This window comes from Entelurus aequoreus, linkage group LG09 (genome assembly GCF_033978785.1).
Source record: "Entelurus aequoreus isolate RoL-2023_Sb linkage group LG09, RoL_Eaeq_v1.1, whole genome shotgun sequence".
Classification (NCBI taxonomy): Eukaryota; Metazoa; Chordata; class Actinopteri; order Syngnathiformes; family Syngnathidae; genus Entelurus; species Entelurus aequoreus.
The window spans coordinates 18,711,474-18,725,670 of record NC_084739.1 but is presented as its reverse complement, the minus strand read 5'-3'; the positions used below and the strand labels follow the sequence as shown (position 1 = coordinate 18,725,670).

The 14,197-nt window shown below is 44.5% G+C and overlaps 1 protein-coding gene and 1 long non-coding RNA gene across 2 annotated transcripts in view; both read right to left on the bottom strand.

Moving 5' to 3' along the window:
- Nucleotides 1–12,707, bottom strand: part of hcrtr2 (hypocretin (orexin) receptor 2) — a 65,099-nt gene extending 52,392 nt beyond the window's left edge. Inside the window, exon 1 of the mRNA XM_062057649.1 lies at nt 12,500–12,707. Within this exon, the coding sequence (XP_061913633.1) occupies nt 12,500–12,707 (208 nt within the window). The remainder of the gene's footprint in view (nt 1–12,499) is intronic.
- The window catches only part of LOC133657233 (uncharacterized), a 972,718-nt gene that overhangs the window by 873,253 nt on the left and 85,268 nt on the right, over nt 1–14,197 (bottom strand). The window lies entirely within an intron of this gene.

Below are 14,197 nucleotides of genomic sequence, written 5' to 3'. Positions count from 1 at the left end.
CTGCAGCTGGCCGTTAATACACCGCTTCCCACCTACAGCTTTCTTCTTTGCTGTCTTCATTGTTCATTAAACAAATTGCAAAAGATTCACCAACATAGATGTCCAGAATACTGTGGAACTTTGCGATGCAAACAGACGACTTAATAGCTGGCCACAATGGTGTCCCAAAAATGTCCGCTACAATCTGTGACGTCACGCGCAAACGTCATCATACCGAGACGTTTTCAGCAGGATATTTCGCGGGAAATTTAAAATTGCACTTTACTAATCTAACCCGACCGTATTGGCATGTGTTGCAATGTTAAGATTTCATCATTGATGTATAAACTATCAGACTGCGTGGTCGGTAGTAGTGGGTTTCAGTAGGCCTTTAAGTCTAAGTCTAAGTCAGTGATTGTTGAAATGAGCTTGTTCTGTAGGACTTTTCAAAACATGGTTGCAAAACGTATCATTGTGACTCCCCGCACATAACACACATCATTTTAAATAAAAATACTGTGTGCAACTCCTAGCATCAGAAAGATCCGCATGGTTTTAAAATATAGATATAAGTCCACATGAAAACACATTAATTGGTTCCCAAGCGCATTTCAGCTGAGTTGCCGCATTCTGACACGTCCTTTGCTCAGTGAATGTTGTGAGTGAGCTACTGGATTTACATCAAATATGCCAGCAGCGGCCGCTGGTGCCTCACAATACGAAGGTCCTGGGTTCGATTCCCAGACTCAGGGTCTTTCTGTGAGGAGTTTGCATGTTCTACCCGAGTACTCCGGCTTCCTCACACCTCCAAAGACATGCACCTGGGGATAGGTTGCTTGGCAACACTAAATTGGACCTAGTGTGCGAGTGTGAATGTTGTCTGTCTATCTGTGTTGGCCCTGCGAAGAGGTGGCGACTTGTCCAGGGCGTACCACGCCTTCCACTCGAATGCTTGCTTCTTTGTCTTGTCTTGTCTTAACTTTTTTTTGTTGCCTCTTTTTGCACTGCTCTCCAAATCAACATTGGAACTATTTAACTGGCCTCAACGAAATTGACAAGATGTTGGGTTTAGGGGAACCTGTTTGTCGTGACGGAGCGGTTGTTGCTGGACACACGACGGACTCTTGGGAGAAGAAGGAGTGCCGCATGCCTGGCGACCCTTTTCAGTCGAGGACGTGAAGTGATCTACCTATTCGGAATTATGACAACAGAACATCTGCTAATTGGAGTAAGCGTTGCTCTGGTTTGTCGACAAATTGGAAGTTGCTGGCAGTCTTCAAAGTAACCCAAAGCTGCCACAAATGATTGGAGGATGCGGGAAGAACTGTGGACACTCTTGTGATTTTGGATCACATTGGACTGTCTGCCCCGCAGGATTTTGAGGACCAGTCATAGACAATTTAGAGTGAAAAGCAAATTTTATTTTCACTCGTATACAAAACATTCTAACTTGGATTGTTTCCCTGGCTTCGAGACTCTCCCGAAGGACAGTGCAGCGAAGACACAACAAACTCCCTTCTTGTCTCTCATGGACACTCACCTGTTGTTGTTGACTTTGGACTAGCGACTGCACGAACATCAAGGCCGCGGAACAGAGACACACCGCAGGCTTACACACAAACATGCATCCAAAAAAATATACGCCACACACATACATACCCCATCCCCTCCCAATCCAACGCCCTTGACGCAAATCCCATAGGGGTGATGAAAGGATGGTCAGCGCCCGAGAGCTGCGGCCTACCACCATGACTCCGCACTCCCTTCCTTCTGTTGCTAGATATCTCGTATGTATGTTGTAATATCTATATGTACTTTGCTATGGAGGTTTTTTCCCACTCCAGACTGGGCCCCCTTAGGAGCCCAGTCTAGATTGTATTTTTTTATTCATCCTTCCCCAGCGTGTTACCTTTTTCCCATTTTTTACGGGGCGCCTTGTGGCGACCCATCAGCGTTCCTGTTCTGTAACCATGTACACTGTTTGTTTGTCTAATCTTGAACGGGTTTGTGCTGAAAACAAAGTTTCGTTGTACTTGTGCAATGACAATAAAGACCTATCCTATCCTATCCTGGATAGGCCACCCAGAGAGGGACAAGCAGTAGAAAATGGACGGATGGATGCAAGCAGCGCTCGTCGAAACAAAGCCTGGGAGACAACATGTTTGAATATACTGCGTAATAATGTATGAATATATAATCACCCGTGAGCAGTGTTCATGAAAACGATTTTAGAAAACTATATATATATACTTATATATGAGTAATATAATCAATCAATTGTATGTACGTTACAACGCCGTTACAGATATGTTTGATGTAACGTGGCACGCTACGTCAGAAGCACAGCAAGTTCAATGCAAGAAATATGTTTTTACTTATGAGCAACAACCAGCACCACACTAAACTGAAGTTGATATCAAATAGAAGGAGGCAACATCATACAGCAAATAACATGTAATACATGCACACATAGACTAGACTACTACTATGTGGGAATAATGAACAGGGAATCAATGTTTCAAGTGACAAGTTTGCAATCCTCCAATACTCGTTTTATGACAGGAAGAGATGACAGCCATCGATTCGTTATCAACCAGAGGTAACACAATCCAATGAAAAGATTCAACTGCTGCTGTTGTATCAAAAAGTGATTCCCTGCCACGGGAGCGCACACCGCTTGTTAAAGCTGCACTGCTGGGGCTTCTTCTGGCCGCAACTGATTACTACATTTAAGACAAACACTTTATATTTGTGGTTATTGTAAGGATATGTGTTTGAAACTATTCAAGCCTTTATTGTGTCTTTAAAAATGCCAAAGTTGGCCTGTTCTATGGTGTTCATGATATTGTAAAGGACTGGTATTGATCCGATGTTCTTGTTTAGATGATCCACAAGGGAAATTGTTCCACACAGTATGTACAGTATGCTCCACTACATACAATATTAACTGTTCTTTGTTCATGCACATAATAGGTGTATAGTGTTTGAATGTTTTCATTAAGTCAATGTATTCAAAGCAATGTTTTGATATTGACACATCTTAACTGTATCTGTGCATCAATGACTAGATTACCCTTAGGAGAATTATATATCTGAAAATATAGTCTATAATGTAATGTTTACTTGTTGAAAGCTGAAAGCTGTTTATGTGTTCAAGTACCCTTTTTGAAATGTGGAAATCACCCCCAAAACTGCCATATAGTGTCTTCTAAAAACATTTTTGGCCATGTAGATTTCTAGCTCCTCGTTGACCAGCTCACTTAAATAAATTGTAGTCCAACGAGTGTTGAATATAGTTCATCAGTATAAGATTGTCACGTGGGGGTTTACGCTTGCTGCGCGGTTGATCTCCCAATGCACACTGACGGCTCCGGACCAAGACGTGAAGGTAGGAATGATTTATTGATCATAAATCATCCAAAAACACAAGACAAGAAAAACGGATGCGTGCCGATCGCACGCGGAAGCTAAGGCTAAAACTTAGCGCAGGAACAAAGAATCTAAACTTAGCATGGACTTGAAACCACTAGTACTCACAAAACTTTACGCTGACAGGTTGCATGAAGCAAAACAATGAAGCCACACAGAGTGACCGGAAAAGACAGGCTTAAATAGAAGTCTCTGATTAGCAACAGGTGTGTGTCCGGAAAACCAGCGGCAGGTGAAAATAATGAGTAACCATGGTGACAAAACAAACAAGGAAGTGCAAAACTAACAGAACATAACTAAACTAAACATGATCCGGACCACGGATCATGACAGAGCCCCCCCCCCCTTAAAAGACAGATTCCAGATGTCTAAAACACCAAAACAAAATATACAAGGCAGAATGGAGAGTCATGGGAGGGTGGGAGGGGGACATGGTGGTGGGTCGCCAGACCGAGTGTCCCCGAATCCACCGAGGACAAGTCAAGTGGCGGCGGCGAGTGGTACGCCGCTGCAGCAGGCGAGGCGGGCGACCAGGGAATGGCCACATTCGTGGCCAACGGGGAGGTGGGTGCACTCGGCGAGGCGGACGACCAGGGAGCGGCCACATCCGTGGTCGACGGGGAGGTGGGCGCGTCGGCGCCGTCCTGGCAGGCTTGGACGCCGCAGCGGGCGAGTCAGGCGTGGTAGCAGGTACAGGCGGCGAGTCAGACATGGTAGCAGGTACCGGCGGCGAGTCAGGCATGGTAGCAGGCACCGGCGGCGAGTCAGGCGTGGTAGCAAGTACCGGTGTCTGGTGAAGAGCAGATACCGGTGTCTGGTGAGGAGCAGGTACCGGTATCTGGCGTGGTGCAGGTACCGCTGTCTGGCGTGGTGCAGGTACCGGTGTCTGGCATGGTGCAGGTACCGGTGTCTGGCGAGGAGCAGGCACCGGTGTCTGGCGAGGAGCAGGTACCTGTGTCTGGCGTGGTGCAGGTACCGGTGTCTGGCGAGGAGCAGGTACCTGTGTCTGGCGTGGTGCAGGTACCGGTGTCTGGCGTGGTGCAGGCACCGGTGTCTGGCGTGGTGCAGGTACCGTGTCTGGCGTGGTGCAGGTACCGGTGTCTGGCGAGGAGCAGGAACCGGTGTCTGGCGAGGAGCAGGAACCGGTATCTGGCGTGGTGCAGGTACCGGTGTCTGGCAAGGAGCAGGAACAGCAGCTGGAGCTGGTGGCGTCTGCAGGCCCACCGGAGATGATGGTGGCGCCTGCAAGCCCACCGGAGATGATGGTGGCGTCTGCAAGCCCACCGGAGATGATGGTGGCGCCTGCAAGCCCACCGGAGATGATGGTGGCGCCTGCAAGCCCACCGGAGATGAAGGTTCCGCCTGCAAGCCCACCGGAGATGATGGTGGCGCCTGCAAGCCCACCGGGGATGATGGTGGCGTCTGCAAGCCCACCGGAGATGATGGTGGCGTCTGCAGGCCCACCCGGGCTGAGATTAGCCATGAGCATGGCGGAGGTGGTCTAGCTGGGGGGTGTGGCTTGGCATGCCGAAAGATGGTGGCGGCCGGGATAGAGGTTGCTGCCTTTGCTGAGCCACCCCACCAGCACAGCTCCTGGCCCCAGCCCCCCCCCTCAAGGGGCGGATACCAGACGCGCTCCTTGCGGTCTGGAACAGTCTTTAAGGGTGGGTGGCGGGAGGTCAGGAGGGGGGTAGAAGCCTCCCCTTTAAATTGTCCAAACTGTCTTTTTATATTCCCCACCTGATTTTGCGTGGGTGGACAAAAAGAAAATGTCCGTGATTTGGGCGGGGCTTGAGTCCTAGGGGGCGGAGACAAAGTCACTGGGGGCGGAGGTGATTGAAGTTGACAAAATCTAACTTGTGAAAAAATGTCCTGATAATATTTTATTTTAGGAATTAAGTCTTTTGGAGGCGGCTGACAGAAAGAGTTAGCAGATTGAAAAAAAAGGTCCTGGTCTCTGACGTCATCGGAAGTGGGCGGAGTGAAGTTGTCAGCGCGGGTCTCCAGCTGACTGACAGCCCAATTGGTAAACTGTTTGGCAAAATGAGTGATGGGATTACCAAACAATGGCGGCGAGGAAGACTGGGCTGCATGTGGAGTGCTGTGTTCCGGAGGAGGAGTTTGGGGGAACGACACGTCTTGGCGGCGAAACGACGCCTTTCTGGCTGGCTTCCGCCTTCGCCAGCGCGTCTCCATCTCCTCGTGGCCAGGTGCGAAAGAACATGATGGTGGCTTCATTTCTGTCACGTGGGGGTTTACGCTTGCCGAAAAACGGATGCGTGCCGATCGCACGCGGAAGCTAAGGCTAAAACTTAGCGCAGGAACAAATAATCTAAACTTAGCATGGACTTGAAACCACTAGTACTCACAAAACTTTACGCTGACAGGTTGCATGAAGCAAAACAATGAAGCCACACCGAGTGACCGGAAAAGACAGGCTTAAATAGAAGTCTCTGATTAGCAACAGGTGCGTGTCCGGAAAACCAGCGGCAGGTGAAAATAATGAGTAACCATGGTGACAAAACAAACAAGGAAGTGCAAAACTAACAGAACATAACTAAACTAAACATGATCCGGACCACGGATCATGACAAAGATAAGTATTTGAAATACTGAAAAAAATTATTTTTCTGTGTGGTACTTTCCATACTTTTCCCTACAGTTCAGTATAGACTTTATTGTCATTTACTGAATGTAACTCAGTGGGCAGTTCTCCCGGTGGCTCCGTGGATTCTCTCCAGGTACTCCGGGCCTTCTCCCACCTCCAAAGATATGCACCTGGGAATAGATTGACTAGCAACACTAAATTGGCTCTAGTGTGTGAATGTGAGTGTGAATGTTGTCTGTCTATCTGTGTTGGCCCAGCGGTGAGCTGGCGACTTGTCCAGGGTGTATGCTCCAGCCCCCCTGTGACCCTGAAAGGGACAAGCGGTAGAAAATGACTGGATGGATGGATGCAACTCTCCTAAGGGTAATTTAGTAACTTATGCACAGATAAGATGCATCAATATCAAAAATTATATTATAAATTTGTTAGTTTGACCCCAATGTCTTAGACCAGTGATTCTCAAACTGTAGTGGTACACGGGTTCCATCTAGTGGTATGCCAAAGAATCACTTAATTATGTGCAGTTTGTTTTTTGGATTCATTATTTAAGTACACATGTTTTTTGGTCCTATATTCAAACACAGAGTTACTGTTCAAACTCTGTGTAATGTTACAGTTTTTACGATGGGGTCGCATGTTATTGCCCCGGTTGTTTTCCCAAGATGCAGACGGAACTCCGGAGACAGTGTGCAGGTAGGAAAATGATTTATTTTCCACAAATGCAAAATGCAGGATAGCGCGGAAGCTACGGCGAAGCTTAGAACAGGAATCAAAAAGGTATACGAATGTAACTGTTGCGTGAAGCAAACAAGACAGCCAGACCGAGTGTGGCGAAAGGCAGGAATAAATAACTCTCTGATTAGTGCTTGGGAGCAGGTGAGCGTCCCGAACACTGATCAGAGACAGGTGAAAATAATCAGCACCCATGGCAACTAAGAAACACAAACCCAGGGGTGCTGAAAACACAACTAATGGAGTCAAACTAAAATAAAACGGATCATGACAACAGTGGCCAAAAATATTAAATATACTTGTTAAATAAAACGGCGGCCTTATTTTAAATGAATACTTAGCCCTACTACGCTACTGTATTTCAATGTTGGTCATTATGGTGGTACTTGGAGAGCCAACAAAAAGTTCAACAACCACTGTCTTAGACAATGCAACACTCTATACACTTACAACAACTGGTAGTGACCTCACTCATTAAGTTTGTTAACACAAATCACAACAAAGAAACACTATTTTCCAGTCTCTGAGCACTTGCGCTATTATTGGAGTCACACACTGGAAAGCCGGAGAGAGGCCGGGGTACACCCTGGACTGAACACCTAGCCATCAAAGGGACTGTTAGAAATAATAAGATCTAGTAATTAGTACAAATTTGCAAAATATTTACCAACAAACATTTGGTTGAATGTGTTCAACCTAAAAAGCACAGCAATATGATGCATTGCTTGATGTATACAACACCCGTGTGATTAACTGACTGCCACTCCCACTTCCATTTGTGTAGGTTTTCATCCGTCACTCAAAGAAAGACACAACAGTAGCGAAATTGCATATGGAAAATTGGCGGGTATACATGAAGCTACAGCTGCAGTAAATGGAAAGTAATTGCTAGAAAATGAGGATATTGTTGATGGAGAACACATCCATGTAGGAAGAAGACAAGCTTGGTGATAATCATACGGTAACTAGTACATACTATCTTAGAATGTTATCTGTTTCTTTGTCAGTGAAGACCAAGTCTTTATAATATTTTCTTGGATTTTCAAATTCTATTTGAGTTTTGTCACTCTTAGAATTAAAAATGTCGAGCAAAGCAAGACCAGCTTGCTAGTAAATAAATAACATTTAAAAAATAGAGGCAGCTAACTGGTAAGTGCTGCTATTTGAGCTATTTTTAGAACAGGCCAGCGGGCTACTCACAACTAGACTGAAGACTTTTATGTTCACCTTAGCTTTCAGCTAAATCTTTTAATCTTTTAACTTTTAACGTCCGCACTGTTTTTATTTTTATTGTCTGCATTTTAATTTTGCTTTTATTTTCTTTCATTTCACTTTGTTGTCTGTGAAGCACTTTGAGTCTGCCTTGTGTATGAAAAGCGCTGTACAAATAAAGTTGCCTTGCCTTGCCTAGAATATACTTATGCTAATAATCTATTGCAAGAGTTGCATCAAAATGTCTGCTTTTGCAAAGGTAATAAGTAATTTATCCTTTTGATTGACCCCGTCATGATAATTTATCATTAAAAAGAAGCATTCAAATCATCTAAGAAGGACAGCTCCAGACTGGAGAAACTGATCAGACGGACCGGTTCTACGATCGGAATAAAACTGGACTCACTGGTGACGGTGGCAGAGAAGAGGACTGTGGAAAAACTAGTGAGCATCCTGGATGATGCCAGTCACCCTCTGCATACCGTTATCAGTAGCCAGAGAAGCCTGTTCAGTGCTAGACTGCTTCATCCCAAGTGCAGGACTAATAGACTAAAAAACTCCTTTGCCCCACACGCCATTAGACTGTACAACTCCTCTCTGGGGAGGAGGGGGGGAGGGGGGGGGGGGTACGAGGATGACAGGGGATGCAAAACAATAACAGTGCAATACTTTTTCATAACATGGTCACTACTGCCTAGTTTCTATTGTTATATTCTTATTTTACTGTTATATTTTTATTCTCATTGTTGCTTTTATTTTTATTCTTATTGTAATATTTTTCTATTTTGTTTCCATTTATACCCCCATTATTTACTTTTTACTTTTTTTTTTGTTTTTTTGTTTTTGTGTTTTTTTTTGTCCTGCCCAGCTTCTCAGGCAAATCATATAGTAGATGTAGATGCCCATATCGGCTGTTCAGATTTACTTTACAAAAGAGAAGTGTAGGATACTTCTCTTGTTGCCTTATTTGTATTTTGACTTTATTAAATGTATTTATATTATCATTTGGTGCAGCCGGGCCGGAGCAGGAGGGGATAGAAAGAGAAAAAAAGGAAGACAGAGGGGGGAATTGTGGGGACAAGAGGGGGATTAGACAGAGAGACAAAAACAACAACAGAGCAACATCAGCAAATACGACATGTACAAATATGATGGTAAAAGTAATAGCAAATAAGCAGTTAGCGAAAATTAAAAAAAATACAGAAATGACAATGACCATTATTACACTAAAAATGGAGCAATATGAATACCAATAGAAATAGTGCTATTGATAATAAACAATACCCATACTTTTCCTTTATTATCAACAATACAATTGTTCAAATGCAACAATACATATACGTAATGATAACTTGAGATACGAAAGAATGCAGAAAAATGGAGGGGAAGAAAGAGAAGCAACCTACATTAACCTTGTAGATTGTTATAGTAACAATAGGTTAAGCTTTGTCAGTGTGCCATGTGTTATACCCAGTTTACCCTAGGGCAACAACGTTAATATATGTTTGATGAAACGTGATTATGTGCATGAGTGTATGTGTGCATATGTACTTGTATATGTACAGTATGTGTATATGTGTGCCTGTACAGTGAATGTATATGTACAGAATGTGTATATGTGTGTTTGTACAGTGAATGTATATGTATAGAATGTGTATGTGTGTGTTTGTACAGTGAATGTATATGTACCGTATGTGTATACAGTATGTGTGTTTGTACAGTGAATGTATATGTACAGTATGTGTATATGTGTGTTTGTACAGTGAATGTATATGTACAGTATATGTATGTGTGTGCTTGTACAGTGAATGTATATGTACAGTATGTGTATGTGTGTGTTTGTACAGTAAGTGTATATGTACAGGATGTGTATATGTATGTTTTTACAGTGAATGTATATGTACAGTATGTGTATACAGTATGTTTGTATAATGAGCGTGCGTGTGGATGTACGAACTTTGAGTGTGTAAATATGTACTGTATTTGTATATGTATGTGGGAACGTAGGTACCTATGTATGTGTGTATGTATGTATGTGAGTACATGTGAATTTGCATGTACAATACATTTGACTCCCAGTGTGTGCGGGAGCCAGAGTACGGCCCCAGCCTCCCCGAGAGCCCATCCCACAAACAGTAGGTGTGGTGCCCAGGGAACCAGGGACCACCGCCCCCACGCAGCCAAGCCGGACAGTGACAGGAACCCCAGAGCCTGGCCCACCGCACCGCCCACAAAGGCCAGCAGCAGGCCGCAGACAGACGCACCCGGCAGAGGACAAGGCACGAGAAAAGCAGGGGGCAGCCAGACCCCAAGTCATCGAGAGACCACACCCCACACGGACAGAAAGGCGGGACGCCCCGCCCGAGGGGCCCGGAGACCCCCCGCAACCAGACGGGAAGACCGCCCCCGCCCCACCGGCAACCGGGCCCCCACGAGCCCACCCCCACCCCCGGAGAGCGCGGCGAGGCTAGCCCACGGCCACCATACCAAAGCCGGCCACCACAGGACCACCCAGCACGGGGCCACGGGAACCACCCACCCCACCTGCAGGGACCCCAACGATGGAGATGAAACAACCAGCAACCGCCCCCGCCGAGTCCCCCCCTGAGGTAGGGGAAAATAAATAAATAAAATAAATAAAATAAATAAAATAAATAATAATAATAATAATAATAATAATAATAATAATAATAATAATAATAAAATATATTAAGAAATAAGAATAAATAAATAATTAAATATATTTTTAAAAAAATAAAAAAAAGAATTAAAAGAAGATCACAGACATGCTGACACACAAGGTCGCTACCCCAACAACTGGCCGACTCGCAGCACCCCGAAATACCCTGCAGCACCAAGCTACCACAGTATATATACATACACATACATACACACAGTTTGTCAGCCCCGACAACCACCACGCGCGCGCGCTGCCACCAGTCACAACATCAGCCACCCCCCTGCACCAGACCCAGCAGCCACGGGCGCCCACACCACAAACAAACGGCAGCAGAAACAGCAGCCACAACACCCCCAGACAGCCAGCACCACCCAATCAAATCAAAGCGATCAAAGAAAACCGCGACCGGCAACCACACGCCAACAGGATCACGGAGACCAGCCAGCGCCAGCCCGCCGGCCAGCCCAAATGGCAACACGCAAACAAGAGACACCCCCCCCCCCACCACCACCACCAAAAGACCCCACCACCCCAACCCAAACCCGCACAAACACACCACCGCCCAAACAACCGAGACACAGCATCCAGACCAGACACGGGCGCCGCGCCGCCACCACATCAAGTCGCCATCAGAGACCCCACAGCACAAGGTCGGGCCACACGGGCACGGACCCCACCCAACAGGAAGCGAGACCCGCGCGACGCCACACACAAATAAATAATAAGATTAAACAAAAATAATAATAATAATTTAAAAAAAATAATAATAATACTTTTTACTTTTTAAATTCGATCTCAATTTTGTACACTGCTGCTGTAATTTTCATTTTCCTGAGGGAACTCTCCTGAAGGAATCAATAAAGTACTATCTGTCATGTCTGTTGATCATGTTTTTGTTTGGCCATGTGCTGTTTGTTTTTTAGACTCTTTTTAGTTCCTGGTTGTGCACTCTTGCTTGTTTTGTTTCCATGACTACTCATTAGTTTCACCTGTCTCACGTTTTGCACTCGTGCACCTGTCACTAATCATGTCGGTATTATTTAAGCTTCCAGTTGCCAGGCAGTCTGTCTGGGGACGTCACCATCTACACACCCTTGTTATTCATGCTGATGATCCATGCTGCTCTTTTTCATGCTCTTTTCTCGTTCCAAGTAAGTTTTCTTTATTCATGTCACCAAAAATGATTCCCGGGCGCGGCCACCGCTGCTGCCCACTGCTCCCCTCACCTCCCAGGGGGTGAACAAGGGGATGGGTCAAATGCAGAGGACAAATTTCACCACACCTAGTGTGTTTGTGACAATCATTGGTACTTTTTTTTTACTTTTAGTTTGCAAGTTTTGTTTTATGTCCATAGTTATGCCTTTGTGCTAGTTTTGTTTTATTAGCCGAGTTTGTTCCCTGCCTTGTGCGCGCCTTTTGTTTTCACCTTTTGATGGATTAATTAAAAGATGTCATTACCTTCACGTCATGTCCGGTCCAGTCGCTTTGCACCACGAGAAAACAAACCACACCATAGTCCTAGTCTTGACACTATCTATCTATCTTTTAAAAAGGTGTATGATTAAGGCTTATTGTAAAAAAAATAGAAACACATTTTATTCCGATGAAGCATATTGTTTTGGATTTGACTGAAAAATATGGAAAATGTGTTTAATTTCATGTGCTGCCATTCATACTAAGACACTCAGGTCGCACCTGTTACATGCCCTTGAGCCATTGTATTTAACATACATCATTTTTTTGCACTGAAGTTAACACTGAGATAGGCTCCAGCACACCCCCACAACCCTTAAAAGGGACAAGCGGTAAACAATGGATGACGCTCATACTCCTCACCATGAGTCAAATAACAAACTTACCGAGAGAGTTGCCAACGAGTGAGACGAAGAAGACGATGATGTAGGCCACAATGAGAACCCACTCGTACTGTTTGGGGTGCAGGTACTCCGTCCAGATGTATCGCAAAAGTTCATCGTCGTCCACCGTGGAAAGTGCGGGGTGCAATTCCGTGCTGTTGGAGTCATGGGCAGAAAAACACTCCTCACAGGTTAAATCAGCCCCCGACATGATTTGGTGTGTTTGTAAAATTGTCCTTGATTGCTTCTCACTCGGCTGAGCACTGAATGAAGGAGAGAGTGAGGCGACCAAAGACGGCAGCATCACATCCAACGTGTGGGGCTGCTGTTGCTCATCCACATCTTTTTCCTCCTCTCTCTCTCTCTCTCGCTCTCTCTTTCTCTCGCTCTCTTCTCTTTTCTCTCCCTCTGGTTCCCCAGCAAAGTACAAAGAGCATATAAGCCATTTTGCACTCAACCTTGTCCTTATCACTTTGAAACCATACCAGATTTTTTACAGCAAACTGGTAATTGTTGCTGTAAATTGCTTTTATAATTGCAACTCCTACAAGTTCTCTTCCGACAATTCAGTATCTTCAAAATGTCCCCTAAAGACATTACTGGAATGTTGTAAGCCAGGGGTGTCAAAGTTATCTATGGCCCCCGGGATGATATTTGATTAGTATTAGAACCGGCCCGCAGGCCACAGCCGCCTGCAGCTGTTTTGCACGCGCCAATACTCCGTCAGTGTTGGCGCTAGGAATTTTCAAAATGGGGTCCCAGGGACCCCATCAAGTCATAAAAATGGGGTGCCACAGTAAATGTTTGGGGTCCCACTTTTTGTAACCGTTTTGAAAACAAATGATAAATGTATGCATTATCCTGTTAAATCTCACATTCTATATTGTGTTTTGGAAAAAGGTTGTCATAAACGTTACTTAATTCATTTAAAAAAATTATACAACAGAAAACAAATGTTTATGTAAATGTTTTCATTCACTTTCTAATTTCCTTGATGGATCTAAACTTTACCGCTGCCGGTATTTCTTTCTATATTTTTATTGTAATATTTTCAGAATGTTTTTGTTCTATTTTTGACTAAAGTAAGACAAAGAAAACAATCTAAAGTTGTCTTTATTTTTTAGTTTCATTGCCATGATTGTAATAGTCCGGCCCGCGTGTGCACAGATTTTCCTCCATGTGGCCCCTGAGCTAAAATGAGTTTGACCCCCCTGTTGTAAACTGATAGCTTTATAATAGATGGATGGGGATGGGAATCCAACAAGAACTCACGTTTCGATTCGGATTCTCGGGGTAACGGTTTGATTCAGAATGGATTCTTGATTCAAACCGATTCTCGCAATATATAATTTGGTAAAAATATCATAATAAAACATTTTCAAAAAGAAAAGGGATGGATGGATAGTTACAGAGTACTAAAGGTCCTCTTGGCTGCAGACGTATATGTGCAACAGGTATTTATTTAAAAATAAATATTTGCCTATTTTACCTGATGGGTTGATGATCTTTACCTCATTTGTATCCAAGTGTTTACATGGATAATAATTGTCCTCTTGTGTTGCCAACTCCTCAGGAAACTAGCTACTAGCTGTCATAAAACTAGCTAGAAATCGCTGGATGACATCAGCGCCTCATTTGCATGATTTATTGCAATGGATGTTGCAAGAGAGACAAATAACGTTGTGGTAGAGCTAAATAGTG